The sequence below is a fragment of the Molothrus ater genome, chromosome 16 (genome assembly GCF_012460135.2).
Source record: "Molothrus ater isolate BHLD 08-10-18 breed brown headed cowbird chromosome 16, BPBGC_Mater_1.1, whole genome shotgun sequence".
Taxonomy (NCBI): Eukaryota; Metazoa; Chordata; class Aves; order Passeriformes; family Icteridae; genus Molothrus; species Molothrus ater.
Genome location: NC_050493.2, coordinates 16402888 through 16430536, shown reverse-complemented (window position 1 = coordinate 16430536; position 27649 = coordinate 16402888). Strand labels below are relative to the sequence as shown.

Sequence of the window (27649 nt, the reverse complement as noted above, 5' to 3'; positions counted from 1 at the left end):
ACAGTACTGAGACATAAAAGTTGCCCCCAAAGTATGCTGACAGACATTAAATTATACGTTTTCTTTTTTGTTGATATGTAAACACATACATACTTAACACACAAGGAAATACAGGAGCCACCAAATGGAGAGGAAATGTGTTAATTTCACAGTCCCTGTTAAAGAGGTACAGGGTCTCTATAGCATCAGAAGCTGTAGAATCTTCAGGAAAGAATTTTAGCACAGACTGTTAGGAAATTTCCTTGATGAGTTTCTTTGGAAACACCTTCAAGCCTCTTCAAAACCTCCCAGGAAAGGGAAGGAAGAGCTAATTCTAGTTTTGCAGTCCTGAAGCTGGCTACCAAATTTAAATGCAAATAAATTTAAAGTATCCTCATTTAGACTCATCCTGGTCTAAACTTTTGAGTGCTGCAGTTGCTCTCACATACCCAAATCTTTCCAGGATCAGCCAGGGTGAGTCTTAACACTTGATAGTTCCACCTTGAGTTACAAGGTGAACAGCACACTCTCCAATAAAGGTTTGCAGCAGCCAAAACCTGAATTAGGATGTTCTACAAGCAACATCCTAAAGTTTACAAAACATAACAAAACCACAGTTTGTTTGCCAGCATTTAAAGAGGAGAACTAGTCTCTTTGAAGGCTCTGTGCACAGCACTCCCTGACCAATCATCAGCCAAAAGTGCCATTGGAAACTTACTGACACTGACATTTGTTCTACTTCCACTCAAAAATCAGGCATGGCTTGCTCTCTAGTGTAAAATAAGAGAGAAGAAATTTATTGGAAACTGAGGGAATTGCATGAAGCTGTGTCAGGGGAGTTTTAGGCTGAATTTCAGTAAAAGGCTCTTCCCCCAGATGGTGGTGGGCACTGAACAGGCTCCCCAGGGAATGGTCATGACCCCAAGGCTGCCAGAGCTCCAGAAGCATTTGACAATGCTCTGAGTCACAGGATGGGATTGTTGGGGTGTCTGTGGAGGGGCAGGAGCTGGATTTAATAATCCTTCTGGGCCCCTCCCAAATCAGGATATTCTACGATTCCACAGATCTATGATTCTATGACTTTTAAAACATTAGGAGATGTGAAGTGTAAACATCCCATCCCAGACATCTGATCCTGTTTTGGGAACAAACTTGCGTGTCTTCTGCGTTTGCACGCACAAGCTTCTCCCTGCTGCGTTATCCCAGCTCCGTGGCTCCCTCAGCGCCCCTGAACCAGCAAGTCCAGCACAGGTGCCAGTGGACACAAAGAGCAAATATGCCAGTACAATACATTCCCAGCATCACACTGTCACCACTCCACAGCAACCTACAACACTTGGATTAATGAAGTACAGATGCAGCAATAGGATTTACCTTTTCCTCCAGGACTGGCGATGACTGCAGTGACAAACATAACAGCCAAACAGCAGCAATTCCACAAAAAGCAAGACAAAAAGAACAACCATTAGAGAGCAAATGTCATGCAAACATGCAACCTAACACAGACACAAGGTACACGTGCACTGCAACCCCCATGCCACATGGAAGTAGGTACTGTGGATGTGACAGCCTGGTCAGAGAACGAGAAAACTAAATAAGTTTTCCCAGAATTGGTCTGACATACTTTAGGGAGTTGAAGATAAACAATGATAGCTTATTTTCATAAACAACCTGCAGGTGGTGTTTTCCTACTCTCTGTTTTCTTGGTTTTCTCAACAATTGCTTATAAGAAGGGCGTCTTGGTAATTAGCCAATCAGGTGAAATGTATTGATTAATTGATCAACCAGGTCTATCTGTATCAGAACAATGTATAAAAGAGGATCTGAAGTAAAGAGGTGAGCTTTATGCAAACCACCCTTCTGGAGAGTCTGTGTCATTTCTTATTCAACAGCGACAGGTACAAACTCATTACATCTTTTGGATGGCCATTAATACACACCACCCCCACAAAAGTTGCAGCACAAACTTCTCGCTAGCCCCATTTATTTTAAATAAATGCACCCAAATTTGTTTTGCAGGTCATGAGAAATTATGCCTATCCCCCCACCCAGTGCACTAAGATCCACAAACACCGGTGTTCCTCCCTCCAGCTGGGCAATTACAGCAAAACACACCTGGCCCAGCTGCTGTGCACAAGCACAACAAACAGAGCTACACACGCACACACCCAAAAACACACACACAGACACACACACACACGCAAAGCTGAAAATTAACTAAAAACTCCCATTTCCCACTGGTAGCTCCTAGACTTGGATCACAGTCCCATCGCGGGCTTTTCACATGCAGTTTTTCTCTCCAAGGACACTAGCAATGTGCCACACTTAAAGGATAAAAGACAAACTTCTCTGACATGAAAAGGTAATTCTTGATGAAAATTTTGCCCTTCACCAACTGAGACTGGCAGTGTGGTAGATACTAACAGCAACACTCTTCACTGGGCCACTCTTTCATGGAATGTTAACATAAAGCCATAATTAATATCAGCTTATTCAAGAGTCAGGGAAGTAAAAGCTTTTAAGCTTTTTAGAAAGGAAGAAATTAAAACCGATTTCTACTATGCAGTCCAGCTCAGGAGTTGGACTTCAATGATGCTTGTGGCTCCCTTTCAACTCAGGACATTCTATGATTCTATGACTCAAAGCTGGCAGGTGCACACAGGATTCACCCTTTAAAAGAGAGATGTTCTAAGTTTGCTTTTGTCTATGGTACTTTTAGATTTTACTGTAAGCACTTCCACAGATATATTCTTACTTCCAGAAGTGTAAGCTGGGAGAGAAACAAGCCTAACACACTTATCCCATTCCATCTCTAAGACTAGGATCAGATCATGTTCTGGGAACTCATTCTGGATTTCCAGACTGAGGGATAGAAAAGAAGGAAGAAAAACAGTCTGATAAGGGAAATTTTATGAATGGATGAGCATTTACAAGCTACTGGTTCTTTTTAGACCATGTCCTCTCAAGCTTTCTACACCCCTTATCTGCCTAGGAAAGCTGACATCTAGCTTTTTTTTTGTTTTTCTCAATTGATTCCTATATTTTAGACAATTTATTTCTAGTCAGAACCCAAACACTGCAAGGGAGGAAAATCCCTTTCTTGGACATAAGTACGATTTTTGGTGACTGATAGAAAGCTTCCTCTGAAAGAACAACATGAAAAAATCCTGTAATGGCTAATGCATTTAATTGCTACGGTTTTGCTGCCTATCCCACATACAAAGACATGCAAACACACAAACATTTTATTTGACACCATCTATTCTATGGATAAACTTTTACACACTACCTAAGAATATGAACGTGTTTTCCAGAGGCCCCATCAATAGGAGCATGATAAAGTCTCACCTTTGTAAAACAACATAGAAAGCTCCTCACTATCAAGTACCCATAACTCACCCAGAACCCATTAAAACAGAGCTTCAGCTACAATCCATGTCCCCAGGGAAAGGTCCTGCTCTGTTTTCTCTCTCAAATGCGCACACTCAGTGTGTAAGTTCCCAGGTGACATGTGTCACATGGAAAGGTCATGGCCCTACCTTCTCCCAGGTACACTGCCCTCAGTTTGGTTATTTCCTCCAACTTGCTGCATCTTAGATCGCTCAATGTGTTCCACATAGGTCTGGATCATCTGTGAGGAGAGAAAAATCCATGAGGCAAAGAGATGAAAAGGAAAGGCTCATTTTCTGCTTTTGTTTAATTTTCTATGGTATCCACTTCCAGCCCCCTGGGTTTTTTTACAGACTTCCTTGTGTTTACTGTTGCCTTCTAAGCTGATGATGTAAGTGAATGGTCTAATCTGATAGAAAACTTGTCAGCAAATAGTGTTAGAAATCACTTCAGCTGAATCTCACAACCAAAGAGCCTTAAAAAACAACCTAAGTCTGGAGGCTCATTGGCAATGGGAGATGAGGCAGCAGGGCACTATGCACTGCATCACAGAACAGCTGAGATTGGAAGGAATGTCCTACGGTCCATTAGTCCATCCCCTGCTGAAATAGGGCCACACAGAACGGCCACAGGACCGCATCCAGGTGGCTTATGAATATCTCCAAGGAGACTCCAGCACGCCTCTGAACAACCTGTGCCAGAGCTAATTGCCCTTGCAGGAAAGTAGGTTTTACTACTTTGTTCAGAGTGAGTTGTCTGTGTCTTAGTTTGTGCCAGCTGTCTCCATTGGGTACCAGTGAACACAGCCTGTCTCCAACCTGTTTACACCCTCCAGTCAGGTACTTCTGATGTTCCCAAAGTTCAGAAGCTCTAGTCATCACTAGGATTGTAAAGCTGAGTTCTTTGACATGATATAGTCATGTAGATATAGAGAAAGAGCTTATTTATTTAGAAAGATAATATCTTACCTCTGTGTGACGCTGATGCAGAGCATTATACTCCTTCTTCATTTCTGATTCACGTTCTTCCAGTCGAGAAACTGCCAAGAGAAGATTCCCAACTATCAGCTAACATACGCCTGGCACTCAAAATAAACTATTTGAGAAACAAAGCCTATTTTTTTTAGAAATTAATTTACACCTACTGAATAAAACAAACAGAATTGTGGGATTTGGTCTTTGTTACACTCTTAGTTCATGGGTACCTGCATGTTCCCAATACCAGTGATTTTGTACTATAAATGCAATAAAACCACAGAAGTTTTTCAGCAGTAGCCTGGTGCCCTGTAAGCATCTTAGTTTGGCAACAATTTGTTGTCCTCTGGGACTGGCTCTTCTAGCTACTTGAGGAGCAGGAGTACTGGACGAAACACCAACAAATTCTGAGGGGAACTTCAATGCCTGCACTTATTAAGGAAATATTTGTAAAAACAAATACACAAACTAAGTAACTAACTAACTAATTAATGTAATGATTTTTACAAGAATGGAAGATTCTACAAGGAGAAACTGGAAACCAGGTTTCAAAGGCCCAAATCTTAAACCTTGCATCTGGAGAGACTGACCACAAAAGAGAAGAAATGTAGCCTTTACTGAATTAGTGTGGGTACATCCCACCCTTGGGAAAGCTCAGAATTTTACATCAAAGTGACAACCAGATATTTTGGGCTTTGCACAAATTACACTAAACCAAAAAAAAGTATGAAGATTATTTTTGAAGTAGTACTGTATGTGTGTGGAAGGCATGTGTATAATGGTGTCTGGTGCACAGCTTTGCTCACTCTGGTCTGCATAGTTTTTGGTCTTCAGCTCCAGCTGTCGAGTCTGAAATTCAAGGTGTTCCACTTGGATTTGTAGTTCTTTCTTCTCCTGTTCCAGTGCATCTTCAAACTCTATAAACTTCTGCATAGGGAAGAAGTGGAGAAGGAGGCACAGATGAGGATTACATGCAAAATGGGTTTCCCCTACCATGACCCTTCCTCTCCTCAGAAAATAGAAATTTGAGAGAATATAAAGTGAGGGAATATAAATTACAAAATCAGAAATAAGAATTTTTAAGTACTGTAGGTAGCACAACAGCACTTTACCAAGGTGAAGAATCTATTTTATATTAGAAACTTATTGTTATCTTTAATGTATAATAAACATAGAAACTATGGTCCAACATGAGTTCCGTAAACCAGCACAACTTTATCATCTTCAGCAATGTTGGTCTTCTTTGTGCCAGGCTGAATTTTGATTCCTGTTAATTTGATGTCACAGAAGAAAAATTTTATTTACAATCATGTATTTAAAAACAGCTATGTCAGAAACCTTCAAACTAACTCTTTTAACGATGCAAATGTAGAGAGCTCCATCCAAAATTCCTGTGGGGGGACAAGTCTTGCAGAAATGTGCAAGTCTTTTGGAAAACTAAGCTCCAACTCTGGTGCTGCTCACTCCCATTATCAGCAACACAGAGGCAGCTGCACGCAGCAGTATGACTCCTGCACAGGACACTGGACCAAAAGAAAGGTTTTAGAGATAAACTCATTTCACAACGAAAACATAACAGGAAAATACCTGATTTCAGGGTGTTCTTTCTGTAAACTGTCACTTCTTGCCTGCAAGCTTTAGTCACTCCCTGCTGTGGACACCAGCATACAAGATCAGAGTGAAACATGTGGAACATTCTGTTCAGCTCCACTGTGGGATATTACACAACCCATGGTAGTAACTGGAGCCACAGGGGCTCCATATAATGAAATATCATAGAGTATTGTATAATACCATTAAATCATATAATATATAATAAAGCATCATATCATATAATAAAGTATCATATATTGTATCATATAATAAAGTATCATGAAATATTTAAACTAAGCAGGATCCCTGGGAAGTCAATGCAACTCCACATCTCTGCAGGACCAGACTGGTTCTTGTGTGATACATGATTATCAGAGGTCTTCTGCAGAATACACTAATGCAATAATGACCCATAGCCCACACATCTAGGTTTAGAAACAACTGCTTCTAGTACCATCCCAGACACAAATGGGTGGGCAAGTCTCTAAGGCTCAGAGAATACATGCCTCTCTCCAGCAAACCAAGCCTGAATGTTATCACCAGGCTCATAGGGCCACAGTACTGCAAAGCTATCCCACCAGATGCAGTACACACCCTGGCCTGGCTTATAAACCCAAAAATTCAAGTCTCATTACATTACTCCTGAATAGTTCCACCCAACAAAGCCAAAAGTACAGCATTGTTTGCACCACCCAGTCCACTAACTAGAACACCTAGCTGAGCTGCATGAGCATAGTTGGGAGCAGCCCTGGATCTGGAGCTGCTGAGGATGACAGTGAGAAGGAAATTAAGCTATGCAGGCTTTAATCCACCCTTAAAAATGTTTATGGGCCAAGAGGAGCCCACAGGAATTAAGAGGAGCCTGTGAAGAGCTCACAAGGCTTTGCTCCTGACCCTGCCTCTCTCTCTCCGTCTGTTTGCCAAATCCCCCTGAGGTCCAGGCCCATTAGATTCACCAGCACATGCAAACTGGCTGGAGAAACCTCCTCTGTCTAAAAGCATGGATAATGGGGAGGAAAATCTCTCTCCTTCTGCCCTGTGCATGGGGGAAGTGTTCTCTCACAAACTCAGAGGCATGAGAATTTCAATTTAACAAATTAAAGCTTTGTTTTACTTCAAAAGAGACAGATACTGGTAAGAATCTTTTTTTGGCAAAAACTCTCAGGGAAACTAACACATTTAAATGCTCAGTAAGATTATTTTGTTAAATTCTGCACATGAACCAGTCTGCACTGCTGCACTCTCAGGGTAAACCTCTGCCCATACCCTACTGCTTTTACTGGAATTATTAGCAGGGACACTGGAACCATCATTATAAACTGGATCCTCTCTGCAGATGACTGAAAGCCACGTTATTTATGATTCTTGCAAACTTTTAAAACTGCTCAGTAAATTCCTGGGAGCAGTGACTCAGTTTGCGTTCCTACATATCTGTATTTATAGAAATAATCAAACACACTTTAGCCATTTCTTGCTTCCCTGCACTCAGTGTTCTGCAGTGCTGTTAACCTCTAACTGGGCTTTTAACTTTATTCCTCTTCTTGTCCAAATTTACTGTAATAAGGGCTTGGGGGTTTTTCCCACTGATGGCTGTTTTGCACAGAATTTTCTAGAAACAGCAGCAATGCCAACACCTTTCTTCCATTATAAAGAAGTCATCTCAGAGGCTAAAAATTTACTTATTAATTATATTTTAAGATTGTTCAAGGGTTTAGATTTTTAAATGTGTTTCTTCCTGAGATATCAAACACTGAAATCCCTTAGTCACTCAGCCAGCAACCTGTTTTATAGATTCTGAGAACTTTATAAAACAACCTACTTTGTAAATTTGTGGATTTATTTTTGAATGCTTTTTCAGAACAACAATATAATTTCAGAATTAATAAAAAAGGAAAAGAAGTCCTAACAGACACTGACAATGAGCAACAGAGCTGAGAAGCAGCAGTTTCACTTGCTCCATCTAGAGGCTGATGGAAATTATTCCAAGAGAGTGTTTCCTGGTATAATCTCTATCTCATAGGATTTTGCTGGAAGCACTCTGTGCTAAAGCTTTACTGATGAACCCTTTTAATTACAGCCAAGGGCTAAATCCCCATCACATCGCAGTGGCTCAGCTTTCATCACTTTCCTGCTCCCATTTCTCCACCCAGGAACATGCAACATCCCCTCCTCCCTGCTCTTAACTTTAACTCTTCTACAAATATGGCTCAGTCTTGTTCCTCACACCTGTCTATTTTGCAACCTAAAACTAATCAAAGAAATGTAAAACTAGCAATCAATTAAGCACCTGGAAAAGAGACATGAAGACAACTATATTAAAAATTAATATTGCCCTAAGTTTTTGTAGGGCAGAATAGCATTTTTCATAAATGCATGGCAGGATGGCCTTTCCTGGTGCTGAGGAGATCAAATGATGGCATTTGTGTGCAGGGGCCCAAGGGCTTGACCCAGTTCCTGTCTGTGCAGCACCTTGTACCTGCTCTGACATCAGAATTCATTTCACCTAAGTTTCTCCATGCTCATCACAAGCTCTGACAGCAGGAAAAGTCCCAAATCCAGAGTGAAGTGAGCAGCTAACACAGCAGAACAAGGAAAAGATTCCTTGTAGCAATGTATCTGAACAACTTAGACCTCAGTGTGCACCAGCCATATCATCTGTAACTGTTCTTATCAGAATTATCTCAAAGCACCATGGAATTCATCAAGGTTACTAAGACATAAACTGTGCTAAAATAAGAACGAAGAAGCTGAGAGACTGAATACCAGGATGGTAAGAACTAGATAACAGAGGACGGTAGAACACCTGCACGGTAACCAATCATGGATGCTGAGAAATGGAGGCAGAGAACGAGGGAACAAGACAAAGGCACCAATCAAGAAGTGTGATCTTAGTAGTTTGTAGAATCTATAAAAGTGTGTGTAACATAAACAATAAACAGCTTCTGCTTGATCTTATCGGTCAGCGGTTCAGGAGTCCTGGCTTAGCCGCAGTAATTCCTGCCAGGGTTTTGCCGAAGGAAGACATTCCTAATGTCCAGATGTCACTGCTGCTCATCCTTCATAGCACCAGTGAGCTCTTACCAGGGTATCCAGGCAGGCTTTATTTTTCCCCAGTAAGCCACAACAGACCTTCCATACAGCATCCAGGGAAACACCTCACTAGCCACTAGAAACAGCAAAGATTTAACTAACTTTAGCCAGAGATGTGAGCACACCCACAAGTACAACTAAGTTGCACCAGAAGTTCGGAGAAAACAGGCACTTGACATTCATATGAGTTACTCTTGTGAACGAGAGCCTCCAGAGACAACCAGCAGAGGCAGCACTTCATCTCCAGCAGGATGCCAGACCACAGCCCTCAAGTTGTGGCTCACAGCCCAAGGCATGTGGCTGCAGGTGGCCCAGATAAGCAGCCAGACTGGCTCCAGCATCTCTCCTGCCCAAACTCAATCTACCAAGTGTATCCCCAGCACACAAGAAATCCCCAGTGCTCTCTACACCACTCTGCCTTCCCATGGTGCTGAAAATTTGCAACAAGGCAGCAGAAACAGAGAACATAAACTGCATAAAAGGTTTTAATTTTTTAATTTAATTTTTTAATTTTTTTTTTAATTTTTTTGATTAAGGGCTCCCAGAGGCAGTCATACTGCATGTACATGTTACTGAGTGAATAAAACTCAGTAAACAAATATCCATTGGCATTTCGCTTTTTCCATTTCTTTCAGAGAGACTATACAATCCTGGCCCTGTTGAAGCTGTGGGAATTTCTCAGTAACTTCAAGAGGATCCAGTACATTACCCCAACTCTTTAAACCTTCTAAAAATAACCAGGCAGAAGGAACACTAATTTGTAAGTCTCCTTCCCATCAGAACATTTTATGTCTGTAATATTTACAAAAAGCATCAAACCCAGTTATAACAGAAAAAGAATCTTTATTATTTACTCTCCTGCTTTTTGTGTTTTTTATCTCAGTCTATGCCCAACCAATCCTCCCTAAATGCTGCACAGACATTTGATGCCCAAAGATGAAATTCCAAAGTTCTGTGGATGCTAACTCATGCTAACCAGCATACCTTCCTAAGGGTAGGGAATATTCAGAGGAATCAAATCCACAATTCTGGCCTCAGAACAGTACAATCCAAATGACTTCTGAAAGTGGGCACTACAAATACTGCTCTTTCATTATGAACGTTTAATAGGAGCATAGAATCACACAACTGGTTTGGTTTGTAAGGGACCTTTAAGACCATCTTGTCCCAGCACCCTGCCATGGGCAGGGACACCTTCCACTAGCCCAGGTTGCCCCAAGCCTCATCCAAACCTATCCTTGAACACTTCCAGGGATGGGTCAACCACAGCTTCTCTGGGCAACCTGTGCCAGGGCGTCCCCACCCTCACAGGGAACAATTTCTTCCCAACAGCCAATCTAACCCTGCTCTCTGTCAGTTTGAATCCAAGTGGGGAACCAAAAAACTCCAAAGAAACAACCAAACAGTATAGCCTCATAGACTTTTTTAATACATCTTAAAATAACCCAATATGCTCTTTGCAAAGCACTCTGCCACAATTCCAGTGCCCAAGCTACTGAGGTTTTACACTGCATCGCAAATTTGTTAACTGCATTCTTCCACTTTAGTGCTGCCAAGAGGCAAGAGAAAAATCTGGTGGTGGTGTAGCATACCAGGTTGAGCCTGCTACTGCAGCTGCCCTTGATTTCAAAGGTTTCTCATTCCCACAGCCAAGTGCTATCACTGCTTTTCCCTGATGGCTTCACTGCACAGAGCTCAGCTCACACCCTCACCTCAAGAATTCACAGCTTCCAACTCCAGCTTTATGGAGATGCAATAAAGACCTTCAGAAAAGAGAAATAAAAAGGACACAAGAATTCCACTGATGGTAAAGAAATTAAGTACTTTTTTGTTGGTCTCTCATCATGACAAAGAAGTGGGTGCACTGGAAGCAGAAACAGCCCCCAGCCCCAGGAGTTCTCAACAGCAAGGCAGACCAAAGCATTAATATTTTATTACTTTTTCTCTTTTTTTTCCAGAGCCTCTACACCTAATTTCAAAGAATAATTTCTGAATATGAACAATTAAACAGTTAACCACCTCAGTCATCTAAGAGAACTGGAATGTGGAACTGAGGAACTTATATATATATATAAATGTCACATGGATTTTTTTTCTGCCAGGGTCTATCCCCAGATTTTAAGTAGGATCACTGATCTGTAATAATCCAGGATTATGGCAAACAACAATGGCACACACACTACTCTTTAGAGGGAAAATAACTAGCACAAAATCATCCCAAGGCCAAACAATGACTATGCCTCTGAAGAGCAGTGGTACATTGTGAATTGCTTGGCTTCTGCTTTCTTGTCTCTTGCAAAGGAAGAAAATGACTAAAAATAGTAACATATCATCAGAAATCATCACATCACATCAGTGAGAAATCAAACAGAGACAGAGATGCACAGAGATGCAGGAATCTCACTATGTGGCCTTAATTTGTGGTGGCTGACAGTGTGTTCAGTGGGGGCCCAGCAAAGGGAGTGCTGGGGTTCAGTCCAGACCTGAGTGAGGGTGCAGGGCTGTGGATGAAAGCTGTGTTGGGAGAAAACCCCTCACCTGAGGCAGCTGTGCTTTCCTTTTAGCGTGGGAAGCAGGGTGAGGGAGGGTATTCTTCCCCTGACTTCATTCAGGTGAGATCCAATCTGCAGTGATGCCTCCAGTTCAGGGGTCTTCACCAGAGGGATGTAGAGCTGCTGAAGCGAGTCCAGAGGAGGCCACAGACATGCTCAGACAGCTTCCCACTGCCAGAGGGCAGGGTTCAATGAGTTATTAGGAAGAATTTGTTCCCTGTGAGGGTGGGGAGGCCCTGGCACAGGTTGCCCAGAGAAGCTGTGGTTGACCCATCCCTCGAAGTGTCCAAGGTCAGGCTGGGTGGGACTTGAAGCAACCTGGGCTAGTGGAAGGTGTCCCTGCCCATGGCAGGGAGTAGGACAAGATGGGCTTTAAGGTGTCTTCCAATCCAAACCATTCAGTGATTCTGTGTTCAGCTTTTTATCCCTATAGGCATTTATTTAGCAAAGATGAAGTAGAAGATTAAGAAATTTAGTTGTCTACACCAACATTAACTTGACTTCATTGCATGAGAACATTCCCAGAACAAAGGCAGTACAGACATATTTAGTGTTTCTCTTGGGAAAAGAAAGAGTTTAAAAATATTTAAAGCTACTCTCCCCCTTGCTGGTCTCAAGAGCTGAAATGGACCCTCAGAAAATAGAAAAATGGTCATTAGTCGTCCCCCCCATGATAAAAACATTCCTGCATTTCCATCATGCTGTACCTAACATGAATTGTAGAAATGTTTTGGCTCCTTGAAAGCAGCGTCATCTACAGGTAAAAAAGAGCTCCCTGCATCCTACCTGATTATCACTCATCTTGCTCCTCAGTGCCTTGATGTGACAGACCCATGGTCTGGGGATGCTCCAAGCAATGCCACCCTTTCTCATGGACAGCACTTGCCTTCAGCAGACCCTGTTCCATGTGATCACAGTCATGGTACCTGTAAACCGAACACCTGATCCCGATGCCATGAGAAAGCACACCATTGGTAGGAGTAAATTCTGGTAAGAGACTGTATCTTCTCCATCTCCGAAGGGTTACAGCAAACAGAAGACACTGTCTGCACTGTAAGTGTTACAGGGCACAGCCCAAAAGGCCAAACTCTCACCCTCCCACACTGCACTGACAGAGGCCACAAGCTGAACACAGATGCAGTTCTGTCATGAAGAACCAACAATTTAAACCTGCAACTAGACCACACTTGTTAAAATTCACAACTGATTTACCAACTCAAATTTCATAGTTGCTCAAAATCTTACCCTGTACTTGTCACAAAACTCAGCAAATTCCAGCTGTGTTCTCTGATGTCCCTTGCTCCACTCTGTGTGTTCTCCAGTGTCCCCTGTTCTGCTTACTGTGGTTTCCTCATTTTGAGTGTATTTGTGCCATCAGAGCTGTGGCAAGTGTGAAAACTCTTACATTTTCATTGCAGAGCTTGGCCTGAAGTTCAAACCATATTCCCAGTATAGCATACACTACATACCAGCCCTGGAGGAATTTTATATTAGAAATGCATTATCACAATAACCTTTTTATACTGAGTAATTAAGATGTATATAACCCTGAATCACATGAAGACACACATACAAGCATTTCATATGGAAAAATACAGCCTTCCTCCGGTAAGGTCTCTGCTGGCAAATAAAGCTGACTGTAAACATGGCCAATTATTAGCAAAATGGCCAAGACATCATAAAAGAGAACAGAATATAATGTCATTTTAACTGTATTTTTAACCTAGCTTTTAGAATTTATTAGCCCAGAAGGACACACCGTACATAGCTTTAATAATAGGCTACAGAGCTACAAATATATGTGTAAAGAACATTGAGAATATATAAAAGCAAAAAAGGCAAAAATCCATTTGGCATCAGTGGAAAGATGCTCTGAGCTATGCCCTGTGTTGGAATCTTTGCTATCCTCAAAGACAAATGCACTCCTGAAAGAACATTATAATCTCCATGGAAGCATAGTGAAATAACATTACTTTTATATCTGCAGAGCTTGGAGATAAAAGATTTCTGTTCCTGATGCTAACTTCAAGAAGTCAAAATGACATCTTTTATCTAGGAGATATTTAATAACCATAGATGGGACTTTGAGTGTCTTCGTGAAATAAATATCTTTTTTTTGTTAAGGTATGCAAAGATTACCATCTCCCATACTCCTGCTCAAAGGGACCTGACCATTTTTCCAACGGAGAATTACTTTTCCTTTATGATGCTCTCCATGAAGTAGGCCTGGTCTTCCAGCACAGCCAGAAGATACAGAGGGACCCTCCCACATCTTGGACCCTGCTCCAGGCTCTGCCTCAGACAGTGTTCACGCATCCAGCTTCTCTCATCTCTGGGTGGGACTAATGACAAGGTTAATTGGGACATAAGATGCATGAGAAGAAAGGGGTGCACACAGCAGAAGAGATGGGCTTCTGGCAGAGGAGCTGGCCTTGAGAACAGCCTTGACCTTATTTCCACCAGGATGGCCAACAAGAAAGAAGGTATGACTGTGAAGTCCTGAAGATGACACTAGACCAGGAGGTGTCATCAGCACTAAAAAGAACAAACTATTGGAGAGAAAAACTGAATTATTCTGGAGACCAGAGCAATGCAGGGCTGAATAGCACTTGAGTGCATGGGCATGCACATGAGAACCACCAGCTGTGTTGTGAGGAGAAGGGTGGAGAGGAAGCTGATGATGGAACCATCAGCTAATTGGCCTCACAGTGACATGCTGTGGGCTAGGTACAACTGCAGCCAAGGAGGACAGAGTTAAGATGGACATGTTTCCATCTCAGCCACTCCATGTCATATAGGCCACATCAGACTTGCTAACGAAGGTGAAAGCCCTCACATAAACCTTATTACTAACACTTTGAAAAAGGCCATGAGAGCATTCACACGCTGTAAGGCACAGGTACGTTTTCTCTGGAAAATCACATGTTATTCTTTCTGCCTTTCAGAGAGGATCAGCCCAAGCATCAGATGTGGCTACAGGTCACTCAAGGAAAATATGAGGGAATCTATAAAACAAGACTAGGCTGGCCAGGTGACACATGCCACAGGCCAGCAAATCTGCCTTCTTTGGCAAGGGAACAGAGTTTGGCTCCAGGACCCTGCAGAGACCAGATAGGACAGGACCAGTTTCTCTTAAAAAATAAAGAAATAAATACTCGATAGGGTAAAAACTCACTAATAGTAAAAGACAATGATAGCACAATAACAAACCAGGAAAACCAGGCCATGAATTAAAACCCAAAAAAGAATTCCACTGCAATTTTGAGGAAGGGAGGAATAGAGGAAGGAGGTTTAACCAAGCTTGATATATATTTATGAAACTCATTATGTGACTCAAGTTCCTGCAATACTCAGTGACTGGACATGCTGACTCAGGAAGGCCCTTCCAGTGCTGCTGCCCTGAGTTCTTAAGGAAGAGTGGGTATTTTTGAGAATGCTGGTGGCAAAACAGCTAAGAAACTGGGGTAAAAATTACTATGCAGTAGAAGTCCCTAGTTTAATTACTTCAAGTCTGAAGTAATCAAACTTAAACCAAGACAGCGTCCAGTGATGTGGCTATATCTACTACAGCTACACACATTTTTAATGCCAAAATCACCTTAATGTGTGTGTATAAACACATAGTATATACTATTAACAGGCTGAGTGGCTGTCAGACATCCACCACCTCATAACGTGCACGACCTCCTGCTTCACACACTGCTTCTTCACACAGCAGGCTGCTCTATGAAGGCTGGGCACTTGGACAGAGGCATTCCCAGTAAAATTCCCTGGTAAATACTAATTTAGATGAGTTTCCTTATTTCAAGATCATAGATGTGAATCTTCTTCCAAATCAGAGAGTCCATCATACCCCAAGTACAGCAAGTTTGAAGCATCCAACAACCACTGCCCACACTTTGGCCTGCCTGTTTTTAATTTCTTCCAAAATATTTTTTTTTCATGTATGACATTGCATTATTGAAGTCACAGTTGCCTCCTGCATAGCTTAGCATATGCCACCACTCAGGGAGATAAAAGACACTGGTGCACTGGTTTTAAATGCTGAGCAGAGAGAGAGCATGGATAACAATAGACAGTGAAACAAATTTTAATGGAATTAACAATATAAAAAGGAAAAAAATTAAAATTACACAAGCTGGTAGTGTTAACTTGTCTTCCTTTGTGAGGGAAAAGATATATTTGTAGGTATTTTTGTTATCTGGAATTATGGTGCAAATTACATGGTGATTTTGACTGAACTTAAGACCACCACAAAAACCACTCAGCTGAAGGGATGACAAGGCACACAACCACGGAGGCAGGACAAAGATGGGGCTACTGAAGTGTGGGCAGTGGTTCAAATAAATGGAACTTAGAAAGATGCTGCAGTTGCATTTAACACTGATACAAAAGTGGCTGTGATGAAAAACTCTGTTAAACCACAAAACTATCCCAAGAGGTGTTACATCATTAATTTACAAGTTTGCAACAAAGTGAGCAGAAGATCAAAGACCATGTGCAAGTGAGAAGCAGAGCAGCCATGGGCACTTCAGCTGAAGGGAGGGCAGGGCCCCAGAACAGGGAAGCAACCTACCTCTGAAGCCAGAGTCGAAGGAAGGGAAGGGAAGGAGGGAGGGAAGGGAAGGAAAGGAGGGAGGGAGGGAAGGAAGGAAAGGGAAGGAGGGAGGGAAGGGAAGGAGGGAGGGAAGGAAGGAAGGAAGGAAGGAAGGAAGGAAGGAAGGAAGGAAGGAAGGAAGGAAGGAAGGAAGGAAGGAAGGAAGGAAGGAAGGAAGGAAGGAAGGAAGGAAGGAAGGAAGGAAGGAAGGAAGGAAGGAAGGAAGGAAGGAAGGAAGGAAGGAAGGAAGGAAGGAAGGAAGGAAGGAAGGAAGGAAGGAAGGAAGGAAGGAAGGAAGGAAGGAAGGAAGGAAGGAAGGAAGGAAGGAAGGAAGGAAGGAAGGAAGGAAGGAAGGAAGGAAGGAAGGAGCGGGGCAGCCCATGGAGATGGTGGAGTCACTGTCCCTGGAGGTGTTCAAGAAATGACAGGACATGGCATTCAGTGCTCTAGTTGACAAGGTGGTAATGGGTCAAGGGTTGGACTTGATGATCTTGAAGGTCTTTTCTAACCTAAATGATTTTGTGATGTCCTTGTCGAGACACTGTTCTCCCGTCCAAAGTAGAATTCTCCAGTTTTGCTAATAAATAGAGATTACTGATTTAGCTCAACCAAAACATGTATTTGGGCTCTCTTACAAAGCTACCATTGACTGGTGAAAGAAAATTATAAAATACACTGAAATGACACCTCTCTTCATTGTGGGGAAGGGAAGATACTTCTCCATACCCACATTCTTCAAGCTGTATGGTGGGTCATATTGTACACTTCTCCCATATGTGCTGTTTGTAAATGTATTGCCAGTGAGGTCCTTCAGTCCTTTTAGAAGCACAGAATCCCAAACCCAAAAAGGGCAAAAAGCCAATGTGCTTTTGGGCCATATGCCTTGAAAATACCCAACCATTAATAGATCAGTAAATTTTCCTGTTTTCAATTAGTATTTACAATTATTATGTACAATTATGTTTTGGGAGAAACCTGGCACACATCCAATGGGAATACCTTTCCACAAAACCTTGCAAGTGAATGGGCAGGCAACTCTCTGTTGATGCTTCCTGTCTTGAGGGGGACAAGCAGGTCTGCTCTGGAACTGAGTAGCAACTCGCCTTCATACCACCAAGTGGGATGGCCATGATCCAGGCAGAAGAGGAAAGAAAAATAAGAGCCTGAAACTGTTTTTATCAGACTCAGCTGAGCATCATGTCCTGCTTTGAGCAAGTCCCTTTCAAGCAGGGCACTGGGACAGAAGATAGACACTGGCAGGTGTTCATGAACAGAAGAGGCCATGCCACAATCCAACTCAGGAGCAAAAGGTTTGGTGCTTCCCACTGAATCCTGAACTAAAGCCACCTGTCCTGCCAGGCAAGATACAACTTCTCTTATCTGAGACACCCCTTGCTTCCTCCTCAATGGCATGAAAGGATCCAGCCTGCTACAGTTTGTCAGAGGCACTAAGACAACCAGTGCTGATGGGGATACCGGAGGACAAGAGAAAGAATGAAGGTGGCCAAGATGCCTTTGCTAGATGGAAGACTGTATCATTTTCAGATAAATGAAGATTGACTGGGGATTTTTTTTTAAAAATTCAGTTATTGCAATCCCTCTCTAGACTTGATAAGATAAGGGGGCATGGCTTTAAACTAAAGGAGGTTAGATATTACAAATAAATTATTCCCTGTGAGGGTGGGGAGGCCCTGGCACAGGTTGCCCAGAGAAGCTGTGGCTGCCCCATCCTTGGAAATGTCCAAGGCCAGGGTTTGGATGGGGCTTGGATCAACCTGGTCTAGGGGGAGGTCTCCCTGCCCATAGCAGGGGGGGAAACGAGATGAGTTTGAAGGTCCATTCCAACACAAACCATCTGTGATCTATGATTTAAATCCATCTGCAATGGTAGTAAAGCCAAATCCTCCCAGACTTCTTGGCTTTTCTCTTACAGTTGCTTGCTGAAACTCCAGTAGTAACTTCTGCCTACATATAACTGGGGAAATCCCAAAAGTATCACTGACAAATCAATCTGCAGAGCCGTGAACAGAAAGGGACCAGGCAGCAGTTGCTCCATTGCACCAGAGGGAAAAAAGTTTCTCATAAAAGCTCACTTGGGGATTACAATTTGACTTATGCAGTTAACCCTGTTGAGGAGAAACCTAGCCATTGCCTCTGATCATCATTATCAACTGATATTCAGATTACCTTCAACTGCTTTTTAAATAAAATGCAGCTCACAGTGCTTGCTCACTATTTTACTTTCACGGCAATTTTTAGTAACACTGATATTTATGAATATTAGTAGTTGCCATGAGCTTGAGTAAGGATTTGTATGAAGGATCTGTGTATGGATACAGATTTTTTCACTCCAAGATTAGCGAGAATAAAGGTTACCAAATGGAAAGGACTGACTGGCATTACATGTGGAAAGCCTAATTCCTCATAGAGAAGTGATTTAGAAATAAGCATCATATGGGCAGTCTCCATTGCAAAACAGAATCACAAACTGTCTGTTACATTCCTTTAAATTAACAGAACTTGTAAACAGAAGAGTCTCTAAATGCATTTCATCCCATCAGTGTAGAATTCATACAATTTGTTGGAAAAAATTGTAATAACTAATCGTGTTTATAGCAAGTGGCTTTCCAACAGCTGATGTCCTATAACATCACCTCTAATAAGGTAGAAACATGTATAGTTTTCACCAAAAAAATTTATTCTGCACACAAACTTTTGATAGGGAGAAGATCAAAAGAGGCAAGGGAAGGACAAGCTGCTTCTGCATCTCCTGGAGCATAAACCCAAAGCATTTGTACTTCAGCTCTCAGTCTGCATTGGGTATCCTCCATCAGACCATCTGGGGAGAAGCCAGAAGCGGGACACACCTCACTCCACAGCTCAAAGCCAGCACTGGCTGATGAGCCGAGGTCTCCAGAAGAGCGCAGCACATTCTACATCCTTCAGGATGCCTCCCTGCTGCCAACCCGGGTTCCACCTGTGCTGTCACCCCACTCCACAGCCAACCATGCCTGTCCTGTATCGCCCTTCTCCTGTAGAGCCATGCACAAAGGATGAGACAAAGAGAAAAGGGCAGACTGCCACAACACTACCATGATACCAGGAAAGGGAAGAGAGTGGTCCCTGCCCTGGTGTCCTGTGGGCAGGAGCAAGGGAGGCAGCACCTGATCCAGAATGGCAAGCAACACTCCTGTTGCTGGCAGAGGCAGCTCTCTATCCTCACTTTGAGCAGAGAAAAGGCATCAGCAAGTTATGCCTCAACAAATGCCCCCCAGTCCACCTTCAAGGGAAGAAAGGAATTATTTCCTTACAGTTATATGTATTAACATCAATCCTAGTCCTGCATCAGAAGACACATGATGGGATGGTAAATTTTTAGCTTACAGTCCTATTCAGTTATATTGCTACAGGTTTTGTAAGGCAAGGCATGCTCAGCATCCCAACATTGCCAACCTTTCACATGGGGTATGTGCTGATGGTAGGCCAATGCAGTGAGCTGTTGTCAATTTTATGAGCTCTCCAAACAAAGACACAGAGTCTAATTTTAGAAATGAGACATTTATTCTGTGCAGGTTGCAAGGTCTAGGTTTCCACAAATCAAGCACACTCTGGGGTAAAAAGTTACATCTTTTATAAATTTACATAACAAGCCTCTCTAATACACATCCATGTCTACCTAATGCATATTTATTTGTATGACAATCTTAAATAATGCTTGAAACACAAAGTTATTTTTCTTTATTAAGCAATTTCTATTGCAGAAGTTGTCAAGCAACATGTTTACAAAGGTGAGAAAATTCAGCCCAGGGAGACATAATTCAGCGTGAAGATATCCTGAGGAGGTTGTAAGAATGGCCAGTGAATTTCTTTTACCAGTTCAGAGAGAACATTAGAATTTTCATCTAAAATAACTAACCTACTTAGATATAAATTTCAAACTCAGGTATCTCCAGAAACAATTTTATGCTGTTGGTTACTTTAATTTTACTATCTTCAGTTGCTGAGTTTTAATCATAATCTACAATACTGTGTAATTGTATTGTCAATTGATCATTTGACCATGATCAATTCTGAATCATAGTCAAATGAAATCACTGGAAAAAAGGCATGAGAGAAAATTGAGACACAATGGTTAACATCCCCAAAATGTGAGCTTTACCTCATCCAGAAGACACAATGGGATCACCACAAATTCTTTCACTTGTGTTGCTTTCTACTTCTGAGCAACTAAATGGACGTATTTTGGAAAAAAGGAAAAAAGTAATATAAATATATTAGCAAACATCTGCCTGCTCAGCAGAAAATTATCTTTACAAGTATCACAGTAGTTCTGATGAAAATAAAGAATCTGGTTTCTCCAGGACCAACAGTGTTTGTAAATCAAGACAACTGCAGAAAAGAATTCAAGGTAAATTGGAATAACCCTCTAATAACCACAAAGATTCTCATACTTGATCCGTGGGTGAAATCTGAGAGTACCTGCAGGCTCCAGGAATGGACCAAGAGGGCCTAAAGGATATGGAGACTGATCTGGTACCAAGTGAACCTGCACTTCATGCTTGTCAGTTATTTTCACCAGCCTACAGTGGAAAGAATCCATGTAAAAGTATCTGGTCTCCCATATTCCACAAAGCTTTCCTCTTTGGATGGTATGAGGTCACCATCAGGCTGCAGAAATTCCCATTAATCAGCTATTTGTAAGATCTGTTTTCAGGGTGGGGAAACAAAACGCCTTCCGAAGGTGCAAGTCATTCCACAGAGAAAGCAGATATAAGGCAGGACAAAAGAAAGGACTTATAGTGAACACCAGGGGTTGGCGCCCACAACTATGACTTTTGTCATCCTTCCTCCCCACCTCTCTAAAGCGAAGGAAGGTATGAGGTGGGATGATATTTAAGGCATCCCTTAACAAAGGAGGGAATTTTTACAAGCTCTTGTGCTGTTTGAGATGCAGACAGAAGCCAGCAAGCTCACCGTATTGCCACCCAGTCGGAAAGCTCTTCAGGTACATGTGGCAGCCACAGCGCCCCTCACAAAGGACCAGCTCTTTCAAAATACTGCCACTGATCTTCAAACAAGACACCAGAGCCCTCTTATTACATAAAAATTACTTACTGATAATTGAATGTGCTTATAAGGTAGATAACAATGCAAACAGCAAGCTATAATGAGGAGTGATGGCCACAGAGACATGACAGCAGGAGATGGGGATACTGCTTCTTGTGGGAAAGGATGAAAACACCCAGGTGCCTTTCAAGTAAAAGTCCTACACTTCGCAATGCCAGCAAAGGGCTTTCACAGTTAACACCCTGCCCCTGGGGAACACAGGCACCTGCTGGGGCCACTGAGCTTGGCAGAAAACTGGGGTTGCTCTTGGACATCAGGTTAAACATGAGCCAGTTGATGTGACCTTGAGGCAAATAGTGTCCTGGGCTATAGCCAGCAGGTCAAGAGTGCTGTGCCCAGGGATGGACTCTCCAGCAAAAGGGAGACAGGGACAGACTGAAGAGAGCCCTGTGAAGGGCCCCAAGGATAAAAGGATTGAAGTACCTGGAAAGAGCAGGCTTGGGGGTGGGGGGGGGGAAATATATGTAAACACCTGAAGTGGAAGTGCAGAGATGAAGGAGCCAGTCTCTCTCCAGTGGTGCCCAGTGACAGAACAAGAAGAAATGGGCACAAACTGGAACACAGGAGGTTCCCTTTAAACATCAGAAAACCAGTTTTCCCTATGAGCACTGGCACAGGTTGCCCAAGGAGGTCTTGTAGTCTCCCATCTTCTTGGAGATACTCAAACACTGCTTGGACACACTCAGGGCAGCCTGCTCTGGGTGACTCTGCTTGAGCAATGGGTTAGAGCAAATGAGCTCAAAGGCTCCTTCCAACCTCAGCCAGACTGTGATTCTGTCAAAAGACCCATGGAGAAGCCCACAAGACAACAAAGCTGAAGATGGCCCATTGGGAATGTCACAGGAGGCAGGACACACTGCTTCAAGGGCTTACCGTGCTGCTGAACCCCACGTTGCACCCCAGGCAGCTCGAGGCAGCACCGCCCATCTCCCGGCCAAGTCCAATATCAACACAAGTCCATGAGAACTGCAGCCCAGCAGGCTCTGCCACATATTTACATGCAGACTCCTTTCTCCAAGAGCCCAGAAGAGGCCCATGACACTCACATGGCAACAGCACCTGCCCTCCAATAACTGCAGCCTGGAAACACACCGACCACCCCAGCAGTCAGTGTATGGGAACAGCCACTGGTACTGAGACAGGTTTTCCCAGTGACATTCCAATGGAAGTTGCTCCCAGGTGCTGGGCTGCCACAGCACAGAACACAAGCTACAAAAAGCCTTCAGGAGGGGTCAGATCTCCTGATCAGCACCGAGTCATCTTCAATGATCACTGTTTTAAAGATTCTAATGAGCATGAACTTATGCTGCAAATCAAACAACACTCTTACTTTGCTACTAAGGCACCTTGTGTTCTGTGGACAGCCACCACCATTCCCTTGGGATGTAAATTTCCCTAGAAGCAGTTTTCATGCAACAAGAGGTCTGAAGGCACCTCCCACATGGCAGAAGCCCATCTGGCTTTCCTAACTCCAAGAAGCCATGCTAACATACCCCAAACATCCCTGCAAAGCTTTTATGTGCATTCACACATGCACATTCATCTTGGCATCAGTGCCCAGTGTGATGAACAATCACTGCAGAAATCCGCATTTAGGGCACACAAGTGATGCTTGTCTTCAAGAGAGAAAGAATAGAGAACATTAGGAAAACTGCTGGCATAAATCAAAATGTCTCATTAAGAGTGGACCCAAATAAGGCCTACTTTCCCTGAAGATTTCTGCAGGTGTCCCTAGCCCTTTCCTCATCCCAGCTCTACACCTACATGCTCCCTGAGCAGACCCCACAAAGGAAAGGAACAGTGTGTGCATGCTGGACCCACTTGCCCCAGACCCACCTGCCAACTGTCCTGCTGCCACCAATCACTTGCATGCTGGCAACTCTGTCCGTCCCTTCAACACGCAGGACCTTCAATTAACCTTTCTCTTTCACTATTCACCAAAAAGACACCCCAAAAAATTTAAGTAACCTTTTTATTTAACAAATACGTTTGAAAGCAGCCATTAGTTTCCTAAGTTATTTGGGGCAGCTCCTAAGACAGCAATCACCAACAGCTTTATTTCCTTAAGACATCAAGCTAAACCAAATACTTAGCCAGTAAAAATAAGTAATGTCCTATGCACCAGTGCAAATACCAGAGCCACAAAGATGGTTAAGGGACTGGAGCATCTTGCATAGGAGGAGGAGCCGAGAGGGCTGGGCTGCTCAACAAGGCTCTGGGAGATCTGACCAGTGTGCTCAAGTACCTGCTGGGAGGAAGAAAGGATGAGGGGGCCAGACTCTGCTCTGGACAGGACTCAGTGGGCACAAGGGAAACCACACAGAATTCCATCTGAACACAAGGACATATATTTTTCCTGCAAGGGGTCAGACACTGGGACAGGTGGCCCAGAGAGGCTACAGAGTCTCAATCTATGGAGATGTTCACACTCTAAGCAGGTCCTGGACAACCTGCTCCAGCTGCCCCTGACTGAGCAGGGGTGTGGGACTCAATCTCAGGAGATCAAAGACACACTAGAGGAGTCTGTGATTCCACAGACCACCAAACTGCACAAGCAATAATGACCCTATGTTCACACATATGTATTCTATATTCGTATGAAACAGATGGAAGAAAACAAAACCACCAAAAATCTAGTGGAATCCTGTATCTTCAGTAGCTGGGAGGTCATGGAAAATTGCAAAATTCTGTACTAAGCTCCGTAACGACAGCAACTGACAGCACTGCCTCATGCCAAGAAACTTCTATTCTAAATCCACTTGCCCGGATGTTTCTGCTGCCCTATTTTAGGACAAAAACATGGAGTCTCTACAACCTAAGCATTTAGAAAGTAAAGCATTAATTTGCTTTTGGCAAAGATTGACTTAAAAGACAATATAGAGAATTGTCTTAAGACAGTAATTTTGAAAAGGAAATATTCCTTATGGCCTTAATGAAAAGGAAGTTGTTTCTCTGCCTGTGGCAGAGGTGTGGGAATTAGATGATCTTTAAGGTCCCTTCCAAATCAAACTATTTCATGTTTCTATGATTCTACGATTAACCCTAATTTAACAAACCATACCTGTTCATGCACAACTGCTGCATAAAGATGAACACCAAGGTGTGATGGCTCTGCACAGCTATAATCAGCCAATACAATGCACATTTTAATGCTAGAACAATGCCCACCTGTGGTTTCAGTTACTTTGAATTTAATAAATTAATATAAAGTAACTATAACTCAGGGTCCTTTGACAGGATATTGCAAAAGAACAGATCCATTTTTCATCTCTAACCTCTCAGTGTTGATTTAATTGTAGTAATTGACACTCATACACAGAGAGGAATCAAGACTGAGGTCAAATCCTGTTTCCAGGAGAGGATCTTCCCAGTTAGAAGAGAAGATCCAACCCAAGACTTGAGGCACAGCCCAGGAAACTGATGCTGTTGGGAGAGGTGGGATGGACAGCCCCTGGTCTCTATGGCACTGCTTCAGAGCAGCAATGCACGTTCTGGGAAGAAAACAGTTTTCTGGTTTTTGATTGTGTACAATTACCTGGTAGCCAGCAGAATTCCTTGTCATATACAGACTTTCAGCCCCATACCATGCAATTTACTGCAGAGTAAGCAGTGCATGGGAAACAGATACAGATAAATAATGTACTTTGTTATATATACTGAGGAAAACAGCAGCTGTGTATTCCATGCAAGGCCTTGTATTAAGGGGCTTGTAGAGGCACAATGCTCACTTATTGTCATAAGAAACACATTATCTATTCCTTTTTGATAACAAGTCTTCTTGCAGACACTTCTCCCACTTACTGTGTGTAAGGATGACAAAGTATCTTCTTCATCATCATCACTGGCACTTTTTAAATCTCACTTTCTAAAAATATCATTGGCAAATGGTATTCTGCACGGTTCTGAAATTTCCTTGCAGGGAATGTAACTGCCATCAGTACATCTGCTTCCAGAAAACACATCCTGTATCTAGTAAGCCCAGAAGAGAAATCCACCCCAGCCCAAAAATGCAAGATGATTCCAACTGGACTGGTCCAACCACCCATTGGCAGTCTCATTTTTTTCCCATAAACAGTGCACTTTAAAAATTATTTCTCAGAAGCTGCAAAATGCTGTCTCTACACAACATAAATAAACATCATGTACTCAGAATAATTTTTTGATCCCTACAAGCATTCTAAAGAACTTTAGGGTCATTTATTAGTCCATTAATACATAATTAGAACTTGGGACTAAAACTTTTAACTGACTGGCTCTTGCTTTCAGTATCAGTAATGGACCACAAGTGTCCTCCCCACTGAGTTACCAAGCTTCTTGCCCATGATTATTAAGCAACACGAACATGTCTATGAAAATCTCGCATCTGCTTTACACCATTCTCCAGTTCAACAACTATTTCATTACTACCATTTATTTTATTACTACCATTTCTTTTATTTTATTGATTACCCCATATCAAATCAGAACTTGACTCTGAGGAAAGCAACTGAATCTTAAATCTGCTCTTCCTTAGTCTAAATACAGAAAAACCCCACTTTTTAAGAAGTTTAAAGGAGATGATGTGGTGGGGATGATGTGGTGAGGATGGACTGTTTTCAGCAACAAAATTCTATTCCAGCTCACAGATTGTCACTCCGAGAGGCTGAACAGCAATCCCTACGGCTCCCAGCCTTCAAGGCTGAAAGGATGCTCTGTATTTCAGCAGGGACAGGCGCAGATGCAGCAAGATGACAAAGTGCAGATCACCTCCCCTCTGTCTTCTCTACATCCCAGCCCCTGTAACCGGAGCATTCTTCTTCCTCTCTATCAGAGGGGTCGGATTTCTCCTGAGCCACTTCCAAATAATCCCACCAGCTGGGCAACCGTGCCCCCGCTCTCCCGGGAGCGCATCCACGCTCCAGGAAACGGCAAGTGCTGACTTGGGAACAATTTTATTAAAGCTCAAGGCATAGTTTTGATACAAATAAGTTTCAAAAATAAGACGTTATACTCTAAAGGCAATTCCTTGCTCCAACGAAACAGCTTACAGCTGACATTGAGAATGCTGGATGACTGCACAAATTACCCATTTTAAAAACAATTTTTTACACCACAAATTATGCTGACCCCTCCGGATGCTGTTGGCATTGCAAACTGAATTCCTAATTCCTCAGGAATTCCACAGGATTGCAGCTATTGTGGTTCGGGTTTTTTCCCTCCCGTTATCACGGGGCAGCTCAGCCGCAGTGGCCCAGGCCCCGCGGTGCGGCAGAGCAGCCGGGCCGGGCCGGGCCTGTCGGGGCCGGAGGAGTCCCGGGGGCAGGTGCCCTGCCGCGTCCCCGCGGGAGGGGAAGCGCCTCGCCTCACCCGGGCCCGCCCCCGCACTCCGCTTCTAGAAGATACCGGCGGTCGCTGCCCCAGGGCGGCCGCCCCCCACACCACCTCCCCTCGAACCGGGCCCACCGCGGGGGGGCGGGCAGCAGGCACCCGCCAGCGGTGGCGATCGGGGCGACGGAGCGAAGGTCTGTGAGAGGTGGCCGAGGCCGCATCCCTGAGCCACCCCCGCCACCCACTCGGCCCTCCCGCTACCCTGCACTGGGGCCCCCGCCCGGCCGTGGCCAAAATAGTCGCGGGGCGGCGGCACTCACCTCCTCGGCCTGCTTGCGCAGCGCCTTCTCCCGCTCGTACTGCGTGAGCAGCTGCTCGTTGTCCTCCCGCAGCAGCTCCAGCTCCACCTCGTGCTCCTGGTTGTCGGTGAGCACCGAGTCCAGGTTCTCCAGCACCGTTACCACCAGCGGCATCAGCTCCTTCACCACCTCCTCGTCGTAGCAGTGGATCAGTCGCTCGAACTCGCGGTAGATGCTGTTGGCGAGGCCCGAGACCCGCTCCGACATCACCGACCCCGAGCAGTAATCATCGCCCGGGTACCCCCCCACGCCGCCATCGTCTAGCTGGATCTCCAGCATCCTGCCGGCCGACAGCTCTCCACCCCGCTCCGCTCGCCTCTGCTTCAGGCCCCGCTGACGACGCCGCCGCCGCCACCGGGCGCTGCCCCGCCCCGCTCCGCACGCGGCGTCACGGTCCGCGGGCACCGGTCGGGGCGGAGCGCGGCGGCACCGCCCAGAGCTGCTTGATCGGGGATGGGGATTACCCGTGCTGAGAGTAGGCCCGGCGCCGCAGTGCTTCTGGCACCGGAGACAGGGGCGGCAGCGGTGACGGCGAGCCGCCCGCGCAGCACACCGCGCCGGGAGCAAGCCCGCCCGCGGCCTGTCCCGGGCCCCGCGGCAGACAAAGGCAGCGCATGCCCGGGTCGCGCCGCATCTCGGACACGCACTGGCTCTGGGAGGCGCGTTACAGACCCGTCACAG

The 27649-nt window shown here is 44.0% G+C and overlaps 1 protein-coding gene across 15 annotated transcripts in view; it reads right to left on the bottom strand.

The window, feature by feature from the left end:
* MAPK8IP3 (mitogen-activated protein kinase 8 interacting protein 3) overlaps positions 1 to 27413 on the bottom strand; it is a 73903-nt gene extending 46490 nt beyond the window's left edge. For 3 of the 15 annotated variants that reach the window (XM_036392675.2, XM_054516602.1, XM_036392679.2), the window contains exons 1-5: positions 26930 to 27412; positions 5150 to 5270; positions 4338 to 4408; positions 3519 to 3610; positions 1354 to 1377 (exon numbers count right to left, since the gene is read on the bottom strand). In XM_036392675.2, coding sequence (XP_036248568.1) covers positions 1354 to 1377; positions 3519 to 3610; positions 4338 to 4408; positions 5150 to 5270; positions 26930 to 27247 — 626 coding nt within the window. In that variant the 5' untranslated portion in view covers positions 27248 to 27412. Of the gene's footprint in view, positions 1 to 1353; positions 1378 to 3518; positions 3611 to 4337; positions 4409 to 5149; positions 5271 to 26929 lie in introns of all 15 variants that reach the window. The other 12 variants (XM_036392696.2, XM_036392697.2, XM_036392699.2 and 9 more) reach the window with 8 other exon arrangements.
* Between the last annotated feature and the right edge of the window lie 236 nt (positions 27414 to 27649).